This window comes from Gossypium hirsutum, chromosome A08 (genome assembly GCF_007990345.1).
Source record: "Gossypium hirsutum isolate 1008001.06 chromosome A08, Gossypium_hirsutum_v2.1, whole genome shotgun sequence".
Lineage (NCBI taxonomy): Eukaryota > Viridiplantae > Streptophyta > Magnoliopsida > Malvales > Malvaceae > Gossypium > Gossypium hirsutum.
In genome coordinates this window covers 79,685,877-79,698,000 of record NC_053431.1, presented here as the reverse complement: position 1 = coordinate 79,698,000, position 12,124 = coordinate 79,685,877, and the positions used below count along the sequence as shown (strand labels likewise).

At 27.3% G+C, this 12,124-nt stretch overlaps 1 protein-coding gene across 1 annotated transcript; it reads left to right on the top strand.

Moving 5' to 3' along the window:
- Positions 1–497: 497 nt before the first annotated feature.
- Positions 498–1,837, top strand: LOC107946924 (DNA-directed RNA polymerases I and III subunit RPAC2). The gene is made up of 4 exons (XM_016881432.2): positions 498–928; positions 1,036–1,156; positions 1,259–1,335; positions 1,416–1,837. The coding sequence occupies exons 2-4, from the start codon at positions 1,056–1,058 to the stop codon at positions 1,589–1,591; spliced, it is 354 nt and encodes a 117-aa protein (XP_016736921.2). The 5' UTR covers positions 498–928; positions 1,036–1,055; the 3' UTR covers positions 1,592–1,837.
- Positions 1,838–12,124: the final 10,287 nt, after the last annotated feature.

Sequence of the window (12,124 nt, the reverse complement as noted above, 5' to 3'; positions counted from 1 at the left end):
TAACTATTCAAAAATTTTCATTCAAGTTATTAGGCTATTAAAATTATTGTTGTATGGCTTTCTCTATTCGCATCACTTGCACCAACCAAAAACTCTCCTCATTTTTTTCTAAAGTTCAGTTTTTTTCATGAAACAATTTTGAAAGTTACGAATTTGCGAACCAAAATCCAAATTACTTTCTTCTTTGATCTCTGACACTCATCGTCAAATCAATTTGGACCTAAGGTATGTTCTACTCATAAATAAGTATTGATCCACTGTATCAATTGTTGAATGGTCGTTTGGAGCTTTTTAGCTAGGATTTTTTAGGGAAAAAAACCCTTAATAGCCAGTGACTTAAACAAAAACTTTCAAATAGTTCAGTGACTTAAATAAAAACTTTCAAATAACTAAATAATTATTTTTATAATTTTTATTATTAAATAACCAAGTTTACCCATAGTTCCATTTTGGGGTTATTATTTTATATATGATTTGGACAATTACACCATGTTTGGTTGGGTGTATTGGCATAGCCATTACACCCCTAATCGTGGGCCCCACTCAATACATTGTTTGGTTGGGTGTATTAGCCTAATACGGGTCTATTACATTACTGATCTAATCCCCAAATTCCACCGATTTCCAATCCCTTCCTTGTGCTCAGTTTAGGTCCGGATTGAGTTTTGGTCCCTGTTTTACCCTCCTGATTCACGCTTCTGTCTTGCCCAAAATCCACCGTCTTTTGTTTCTTCCTTCTACCTTTCTTCTCCACTCTCCTCACCTTTCTGTCTTACCTTTCTATCTCCACCGATTCACGCTTCTACCTTTCTGTCTTACCTCTCTTTGGCGTCTCAACTGGACTTCGAACACCGATCAGAAAGCAGCCTCCTTCTCACGTTTTCCGTTCCTCTCCATCGGTGAAACTGTGTTCTGTCCATTGGAACCGGTAAGGAAGATACAACCTTATTTTTTATTTAAAAATATGTTTTCCCAATGATTATTGGATTCAATTTCATCCTTTTAATAGCTTTGTTTCTTGGTTTGGAGATTTAGAAATTGGATTAAAGGAAACAATGGAACACGGGTCTTTCACTGATAATAGTGTTGCCACTTTTTCTTTAACTGATGAGGATCATACCATAGCTAACGCTGTTAGATTCACTTTGAATCAAGAGTCAGTTCACTCACCTCTGTTTTTGGCTTTGATTCATGCTGGGTTTTCTTTGTTTTAAGTGATTGTATTGAAAGTGGAAGCTATCCTTTTTATGTTGTGCAGCCCAAGGGTTACATTCTGTGGCTACAGTATTCCTCATCCTTCAGAGGCTCGAGTTAATATTAGAGTTGAAACCACTGGTCAACTCAATATAACACTCTTTTTCAAGTACTTTGGTCGGGTTCAAGTTCCTTTAGTTGTTTTATGTGAAAATTTGCAGGTGATCCAGCAAGAAAGGTATTGAAAGATGCATGTCAATATCTGATGTTGATGTGTAGGCATGTGAGGTGCACTTTTGACAAGGCTGTTGAAGATTTTAAAGCAAGCAATGCTGTGAAGGCTATGAAAATTGATTCACAAGACAGTAGTGGTGATGATTCAGAAGAGAGTGAATGAAAATGATTTCTTACCATCTATCTTTCACATCTTAAGACTATCATGTGGTCATTAGCTCAATCTGAATTACTTCTTTTTGTTATCATATCAAAAGCTTTTCATTTGATATCTCACTTATCATCAACTATTTTCATTTGATTTGCAAACTAGAGTTGCCTATGCAAGCTATTCGGTTTACCTTGCTTGCACAAACCTATTTATATTTAAGGAATGAGTTAGGGAGAATACAATAGCATGTTGTTAGCATCCACTATTTCAGGCTGTGGGGATTTTCTGTTTGGTTTCATCAAGTTCGAAGTTTTTTCTCCTGGCTTCGACAAATGTGGTATGGATCTCCAACAGCGCTTTTGAATTCTGATTATCTTCTTGGGAGCGTCCTCAGCCTGCTTGCTAGCCTGCATTAAGCATCGATAAACATCAACTCAACCATTTTGTAACAGGTAAATGCAGAAATCATATCTATTCCTTGAGTTATCAATTACAAATTCTGGGATTACTGTGCATATGCTCCACAATCAAATACAACAACAATACACAATATTCTTATGCACATTTCCGCACAAACTATAATATTTCATGTCTTCTACATTAAGATTGCCTCACGGTGGTTTGAACACTTCTAAAACCAAAATAGAACCACACAATCAACTAACCGAATGATTGAGTTTCGGTTTGCATTTGTTTTCCAGAACCTATAAAATCTTTCACTGCTTGCTAGAAATCTCTGAAGTTATTTGAAATTGTGTTTAACTTCATTGGGCTCATTGCTTCGGTTGTCTCTTCCGGTACCAAATCATTATACATTTGTTTCTTCCATTGACAGAGCTCCTAACTCAACAAAAAACCAGTAGTTTTCCAACCAGTATGGCACTGTCTACCAATATAAATATTTCCTCCTTAGTGATTATAGTGAGGGGCATATTTGTTGTCAATGTCCAGCTTTGATGCAACATGCTAATGTGGAAAATAAATAAAACAAAGAGGACATATGATAGGGCACTATGTGAAGATTGTTTTAAAAAGTATGATCTAGATGTAAGATATGTTTTTTTAATAGCTGCCATATCTTCCTTTACTAACTCAACTTTGTTGTTTAAATCAGTTTATTGCCCAATTGTTCAATTAAGAAAAATAATGTGCTATGTTAGTGCTGAGGCAATGGGATGTCGTCCATATACTTTGGGTGGAATTGCAATAATAATTTTATTGCTGCTGTAGTAGTTTGTATTGATGATCTTTTTTCAGTTTCATGTTGTCCCTGAATTGTTCTCAAGTCATAGTACCATTACTTGTGTAATAGTTACATAAGTCATATATTATTATTCTGACCACTGTTGTTCCAGTAAATTGATGTTCTATGTGGAATTTTGTAGGTATTGGACTGTTAGCTACCGATTTGCTCCAGACATAAATCGTTGGCAAGCTGAAGTTGTAGTTGCAATTCAAGAGGTTTGGTAACTTATCAAACCTTCTAAACTAAAGAAAAATTGTAAGACATATATATGTTCTGTTTTTTTTTGTTTACTCCATAGTAATGTTTGGAGAGTTATATTTTGCAAGTGGTGATGTAGTAAGTTGATTTTTATTGGTATATTTAATTTGAATTTGGGATCGAATTTCTTAAGTTGATGTAGTTCGAAAATTTTAATCGAATTTTTTAAAATTGGAACATTAGATATAATCAAGTAAAGAACTTGATTAAAAAACAAATATTCAATATATTAAAATTGGATCAATAGATATAATACAATGAATAAATTGTAAGGTGATTAAAATTGAATGAATAAATTAGAAAAATTTTATTAAAAATAAAACTAATTAAATGTGTATATTCATATACACCGCATTAATTAAAAATATTTTTAAATAATTAAAATAAAAATATTATTTTAATAATATTACATATATATCGACTTTTGAACCAGTGGCAACTACTTCGGTACAAAATAAAAAAGGTAATTAATAAGCATGCTCATTCATAATTTTTTCCCCACAGAATGAATGATGTTATTTGCAAACAAAAGCCGTCCTCAAAAATCTTCTCCCAAATTTTTTGTGCCATTGATATAAATATAAACCGGTTAATGTGGTATATTAATATATAAAAGGAAATGAGTATATAAATTCATATAAGAATATTGATTATTAAGAATTTTATTAAATTATATATTTTAATTATAATATATTTAATATATTTAATAATAATTATGTTTAAATATGATTAAATTATTTATTATTGATAATAATAATCTTCTTAAAATTTAAATAACAATAATAATAATCATTTACCAAAATAAATTTATGCTAAGGGTATTCTAGTCATTTTAGTTTTTTCCATTATGCTATTACACCTCTATTCCATTCAACCAAACACAAGATTACTATTACGCCTCTATTCCATTACATTCAACCAAACAGTTGATTTGCTATTACACCTCTATTCCAATACACCTCTAATCTATTACACCTCTAATCCAATACACCTCTAATCCAATACAACGAACCAAACGTGCCCTTAATGGTGTATTTGAGGCCCAATTATCTCGATTAGATCAATGGTCCACCAAAATGGGTGCAAAGCAAGAATCCTGGAACTTCATCCACAATTTAAAGTTATATTGGTTCTAGAATGGATAGATCTAGACTAGTGGCTAACCACATTAATAATTTATAGACATAATCACTTATTATTTTATAACAAAAAACAATTTATTTTAATTTTTATTTAATTTTTTTTCTTTATTTTAATTTTAATTTTTTTTCTTTTAACTTTTAAACTTACATTGTTTATCAAATCATTTCAAATGCAAAGAAAAGTTAACGTTTATTAACTTTGTTAATGTGACATCTATGTATATGCTACGTAAATAATTAATTACTTTTTTAAAAATTAAAAATATTTTTATACTTTTTTAATAATTTTTAATTTTTAAAATAATTTTATAATTTTTTTAACTTTTTAAAATTTTAAAAAATAATTAATTACTTATATGACATCCATGTATATGTCACATGTCAATAAAGTTAACAAATATTAAAATTTTCATTCATTTTAAGGTGATTTGACATATAACATAAGTTTAAGAATTAAAAAAAATTAAATGGAGAGTTAAAATGGTATTTTTATGAAATTGAAGGGGAAAGTAGTAATTATGGGTTGACCAAGTTGCGGCAATTTTGTTGCTAAAGTTTAAATTCATGATTTACCTCTTATGCTTAAGATTAGAAACCTCACCATTATACCCCAAACATAAAGTTTTGTGATTCATAATCTGAGGCAAAACACAGTTGAAAGTTTTTTAATCAATTGACATTTTTCTTTAATGTTTTAAGTAAGCTTCACCCTCTACGACTTATATTATACATGAATTTAGGTTGATTAAAGATATAATTTTATTGTTCAATTATAGCTCAGCCACTTTCTTCAAATTTCCAACTTTCTATCCTCGGGTTAATATCTAATTTTTCGATAAATCTTAAAATTATACATGAACTTTAGTTTAATGTAAAATTGTATATATGAATATTGATTTTGTGTAATTTTATACATGAAATCTTGGTTTGATCCAATTCTCGTAAATTATTAATATAACATCATTTTATGTTTATATATTGCATATGTAAATAATTATATTTATCCAATATAAAAATAGATTGATGTATTTATTTCTTTAAATATGTATTGTAGCGACGTGAAAATTAGCTTTGTCGCTAATTGTGGCGATTTATAAAAAAATCCAAAAAACTGAAGTTTGATTTTGAAATAAATAGGGAGTCGCCACCGGTCCTTTTTCCTAGGTGTGATCGGACACCTATTAGATTTATTTTTTAAAACAAAAAGAAGGCTGAGTTTGGGTCTACGTCAAAATCCGGAGAAAAATTAGGGTTCGGGAGTCGGTTACGAGCGAGGAAGGTATTAGCACCCTCGCGACGCCCAAAATTGGTATCTCATAAACACATGTTGTCTTGATTTCCAAAAATGCGAGTTCAATGTAATATTTAGTCATAATCCAATTGAAAAGACGAGAAATTTTAGTTTTCGGTTTTTTTGGAAGGGTGTTCCGTCTTTAACACAAGCTGATAAATTCCATCCAACATAGCGATGAAATTCGATGACTTAATGTTAAATCGGTACATTGCCTTGATTATTGAAATTAAATTAGAAAAAGATTTTCGTTTGTACGTAAAGCGAATTGATATGAAATAAAAATAATATAAGACAGAAATACATTGAAGCAAATAACGAATATGACAATAATATGAAAAAGCAATAGCAATGCATGCGATATGTTGAACATAATACTGATATCCAAACACGAAATGAAATAATGAATATATATATAAAAACGATATTAAGAATATGTACGTTAAAACAAACATATATATAAATAGTGATAATGTTAGAGATATACTATATATAGTATTTGAAATGGTACTTAAGATAGTAAAAACATAATTTGTAATGTTAAAATATATAATAATAAATATTGAAAGATGTATGTATATAGTGTATAAAAAAATATATATACATAATAATATGAAAAATATAATATAGCATTCGAAAAACATACATAATACATAAAAATGAGATATTTTAAAAAGTATATACACGTAGAAAATGCATATATAATATAATACATAAATATTTACATAATATATATACATTGGGAATAATAAAAAACCTATTACAATACTACATGGATATTTACCTATATATATACTAGAGATATATACATACATATATAAGACATATACTAAGATTAATATCAATAGTAATAAAGGTAAAAATATATACATAAAATAGTGTTAATACATAACTATGATACTAAAGTGTATACTTAATATATGTGAAAATATAACATAATATTAGAAACATACATACATAATATGGGATTTAAAAATATATACATAAGATGACATGTAATTTAAACAATAATATTGAAAAATACATAACATAACAAATATATATACGTGTAGTACATATTAAAAGAATATGTATAATAATAAATAATACGAAAATAATACTAAAAAGTATATATACATATGCGTATAACAAAATAAGTACCATGATTGATACTAAATAAAATAATAATATGTACATAATAGTAATACTAAATAATGATGCAATATGAAAGATAAATATAATATAATAATAATATTAAAATAAAGTAATCAAAATAATATCATATACATATACTTACATATATAATAAAACCTATACTAATATTACATATAATAATAATACTACAAATAGTAATAACTAATAATAGTAGTACATTAAAAATAATTATATGTGCATAATCAGGATGTCAATAATAACAATAATAATAGAAATAATAATATTAATAATATTAGGAAAAATAATAACAATATATAAAAAACGAAAATAAAATAAATAAATAAATAAAATGAAAAGGGACGAAAATTAAATTAAAATCAAAGTTTTAGGGCAGATTTAAAAAGAAAATAAAAGAAAGGACCAGATTGCAATATGCGCGCAACATGGGAGGACCAAAATAGCAACATCCCCAGTCATTAAAACGCAGCGCTTAGCACGAGTGGGTAAATTGAAAACCATACAAAATTTCAGGTCCAAATTAAAACTAACGCAAAACTTCATTATGAAATTCCAGAAAAGCGGAAGGGTCATTCGCGCAATTAGACCCTTCCACAAAAACACGCGGATCCTGAACGGTTTACGGGTCGGGTCGACCTGACCTGGGGCCAAAACGGCGCCGTTTTGTTTAAAATGGGGGGACCAAAATGGTGCGTTTTGGTCCCCTATATAAGTCAATTTTTTTTGAAAAATTTCATTTGCACCGGGGGAAAGAAAAAAAAAAGAAAAGAGGGAAGGAGAGAGGGGGAGAGGAACTCGGCCATGGGCCGGTCACCGGACGGTCACCGTACACGGTGGCTGGAAAAGGTAATTTTATTTATTTATTTATTTATATTATATTTTTTATATTTGCAATATTCTTTTGATATTTATGCGAAAAAAAGATCCCAAAACAGAATCTAAAATGAAGAAAATCACATTGGTCTTTTGCCCTTTTGATTCCTCAATTTCTGGTATCTTTTCTTTGATTTGATGATGTATTGTATTTAAATGTTGATGAAAGTAATATTTGCTAAAAGATCGAATGATTTTCTTTGTATTTTGATTAAACTTCCAAAGAGAAAAAAAAAACAAAAAAAGAAGAACCTCTAAAATGGTCTATTCCTTTGGCTTTTATAGCCCTTTTTTTTACACTGTTTGTTTCTCTTCTGATTGCTATTGCGTGCTTCCTTTCACTTTACAGGGTATGGCCAGTGTTGGTGGAGCAGGTGGCCGGCAGTCAGGGGCATGGGGGCGCAGAGGGTAGGTGGGTAGGTTCGGCGCAAGTGGGTTTAGGGGTATGGGTGGCTAGGGTTTGGTGGGATTTAGGCTTCTGGGTTTGGGTTTGCCATGTTGGGTCTTGGGTAGTGTTTAATTGGTAAGTGGGTATGGTGGGTTAGGGATATTGGGCTCCGGGTATTGTAAAGGTTTGGGTAATGGGTTTAATAATTGGGCTTTGTAAAATGGCCCAAAATTGGCCTGTAACATGTATGATTCAATCAAAATTAAAGTTTTAAGTATATATTTGAACCACAACCAAAGTTTCACGTGTATATTTGCACCAAATTAAAATTCATGTATATAATTGCACATTAAAGTAAATTTCATGTATAATTTTAAAATTTATCCCTTTGATTTATCCAAAAGTATTTAGTTAGTATTTAATTTTTTTTTTTGGACTTAGTTAGTATTTGAACTTATATTCGATCACATTCTTTGGTACCTTTGTATTAACACTAATAGTTAATGCTAACATGACATTAACAACTAATTATATGATGATACATGGTATAGCTTCTCATTATTAGACGTGACAGACATAAATAAAGAAATTAAAGATTTTTTAGAAATATATATATTAATAAAAAATTATAATTTTTTTAATATTAAGAATCAACTTGGAGTTGTCTAGGTTCATCTGAAACTAACAATAGATTTATTCAAGAAGCAACTTTTTAATTAATTTTTTAGTTTTTTAAAAAAAAATCAGGTTTTTATATTATTATTGTTTTGAAAATAGAATAAAAAAACTAAAAATATATAACTTAATAAAAAAAAGTATAAAAAAATTTAACTTAGGAATCAACCTAGATATGGCTTTTTTAGCAAGTATATATATAAAGTTATACATTTCTATTTTTTTTATATTTTAATATTTATATAAATTTATAAGCATACAATATATAATGTTTCAAAATATTTTATGCTTTTTATAAAATTTTAATTGTATATATTTTTATGTTTATGTAAATTCATTTGTTTTAATTTTTTTATATTTTATATTTTTTAAAATAATAATAACATATAAAACTGATATTTTATAAAAAAATTTAAAATATAAAATCTTGATACCAATGTATACTTTTTATTAATTTTTATATTTTTGAAATTTTTTAATTTTAAAATATTAATATAAAAACATAATATTTTATAATTAAAAAGCTAAAACATATTTAGATTATATATAAAAGCATGAGCTTAAAAAAATTTAACTAATAAAAATACTTTTTATTTTCCATCATATAATTAAATTGTCATTTAAAAGTAATTATAATATCTAATTTATAAATATTAATAAAAAATTTAACTTAAAGTATAATTTTTTATAATTATATATTTAGAAAGAATTATATTTTAATAGAAGTTGTGATGATTTCACATTTAAAATGAATTATAATTTAATTTATAGTTATTAAAGTTTAGTTAAAATAATTAAAATTGAAGTAAAAGTTGGCGTGAAATTTTTTTTTAAAGTTCAAATCATTTAAAAAAATATTTTTTTACTTTGATATTATTTTTTTGCTAATATTATTTATATATTATTTACAAATTATTATACTCAATTTATTGACTATTAAGAAAAAAATAAAAATAAAAATTAAAGAGCGAAGGGTTTATTTTACAATATATATTTTTTATTGTTTATACAAATGTTTTAATAATATGAATATTTTATTAGTACTCTATTTAAATTATCAAAATAATAATATTTTTTAAAATAATGTTTATTAATTACATGAAGTGAAAATTATATCGTACCTTGAAAATAGTACAAATGATTTAATCATAACTTGAAAATTTTTAATATTATTAAAAAAATTATTGATGTACAAAATATCAATTTTTTAATAAGCTATTTAAAATTTTCTTTATATTAAATTTGAATTGTTAATAAGTTAATATATTTTAAATATATATATTACAATTCGAATAATGAATTAAAAATTAATTAAAATAATTACATTATTTAAAAATTAATTAAAAAATTAAACACGCAAAATTACATGTGTTACTGGAAACTACTATATATAATAGTATGAATTTGGAGAAATTTTTGAATCAATGAAAATACCTTTTATTTGCAATCATATTACTAAATTAACTTTAAAAATAATTATAATTTAATTTAGAATTAATAATTAAAAAAAGTTGTGTTAGTATTAAAATAGAGTTATTACTTTAATAAAACTCTAAACATAAAGTATAACAAAAATTATGCTAATTATAGTTATAATTTGATTTACAAATATTAGTTAAAATGTTGATATAAAAAAGTTGTGTTTATTTTATTAAGTTAAAATAGAGTAATTATTTGAATAAAACTCTAAGCATTTTAATTATCACTTAATTAATATTATAGTTATATACCAGTTGAAATTTAAGTTTATGTTTATAAATAATATTTAGGCATATTCAATCAAGTAGTATCTAAGAAAAATTACCGGTAAAAAATGATGACTGTTAGAATTAATGTAACACCCCAAACTCGGCCTAGACTGTAACAGCCTATTTTCAGTGAAATCGGAATAATGGTTTCGGGACCACAAATCCGGCCCAAAAAATTATTTTTATTTTATTATATGGTCCGTATTATGATAGACATGTCTTGTGAAAAATTTGATACTAAAATTTTATCGATTAGGTGTTTAATTACGAGAAGGACTAAATAGCATAAAATGTGAAAGTTGAATTCTAGTAGCTATAAGCATTAAATAGCTATGAATTCAAATCTAGAGGTCCTTATATGGTAATTAGACTATTAAAGAAAAGTATGTAGATTTTTGGTGATTCATCCATGGGAAAATTATAAAAGAGTAGGGACTAAATTGGAAATTGAAATAATTGATTAATTAAAAGTTGATAAAAAATAAAATATCATCTTATTTTGTCATATTCAACCCCAAAATTTTATGGAAACTTAAGGGAGAGAGAAGAAACTTTCAAGGCTTAATTGGGTAAGTTTCCTTGTCTCGTTTTTAGTAATTTTGATATTTTTGAAACCGGGATAGCTTAAACTATCTATTTGGGGGATTAATTTGAAAAGTTATCTAAGTATGGAAAATGGGTCATGGATGAATTGCTGAAAATTTGAAATTTATGGTAGAAAATGAAAGGTTGTTGATAGATAAGAAACTTTTACAAAGTGATTTTTGATGAAAACATGATTTATGGACTAAAATGTAAACTTGTGAAATTGAAGAAAAATTTTGAATTTTTATGAATTCATGTGCTGTAAATTTTGTAATGGAATTTTGGTTAGGCTTGGAATAGGGAGTAAATTGCACAAGTTTCATTTTCCGAGCCTAGTGACGAAATTAGAATTTATAGAAAAGTTAGGGCAAAATGGTAATTTTTCCTAAGATGTAAATTGAATCCAAATAAATATGAAATATGTGAAATTGATGATTAAAGCTATTTATATAGATCTGGACAACACAAATTCAAGGTTGGACCGAGGAAAAAAAAGATTTCAGATTAGTAGATTTTATACGCGAACAAGTGTCGAGGTAAGTTCGTGTAACTTAATCGGGTATGTAAATATATTTAATTGAATGATGTGTGTTATGGAATGTGATTTATATTGATGTACATTATTTGAATGCTATAATGAGAAATTTAATACATGCTTGATATGGTGAAAAAGAGGTTAAATCCCGATTGAACATTGAATTCCTACGAATATATGCGCTTTCCGAAAATGAATAAGGACCTGCATATGTTGCGGATGAGATTTAGCTTGGACGAGAACGATTAGGGTTTAGCCTGGACTGGTAATCCTAATTGAGCTCTTCTAAGCATACGTTATATAAAGGATTTAGCCTGGACCGGTAATCCTGTTATACAATATGTGGCTCGAGAGTGTGTTCCTTGATTAAGTGCCCTAATGGGTACCCTTGAATAAGAAATTGAAGGATGATTGAATCGTACACCTCGAGTGTACTACTTGAGCATCCATCGAAATTTTAATGATTCAATGAACATAAAACTCTTGACATGGTATGAGAATTATGAGATGAAATGATAATGACTTGAAAGAATATTGCACGATGAGCTTATCTATGTTTACTTGATTGCTATGAGGATTTTGGTGACTAACATGTTTGATTGAATGCATGTGTTTAGGAAATATTGCTAATGGATGGTAAACATGATATTGT

Excerpts from the sequence above, each read along its gene's own strand:
- LOC107946924 (XM_016881432.2), top strand. The coding sequence starts at position 1,056 with ATGGAACACGGGTCTTTCACTGATAATAGTGTTGCCACTTTTTCTTTA. Across the intron at positions 1,157-1,258 it reads AGATTCACTTTGAATCAAGA|CCCAAGGGTTACATTCTGTG; the intron begins GTCAGTTCACTC and ends TATGTTGTGCAG. Across the intron at positions 1,336-1,415 it reads TATTAGAGTTGAAACCACTG|GTGATCCAGCAAGAAAGGTA; the intron begins GTCAACTCAATA and ends GAAAATTTGCAG.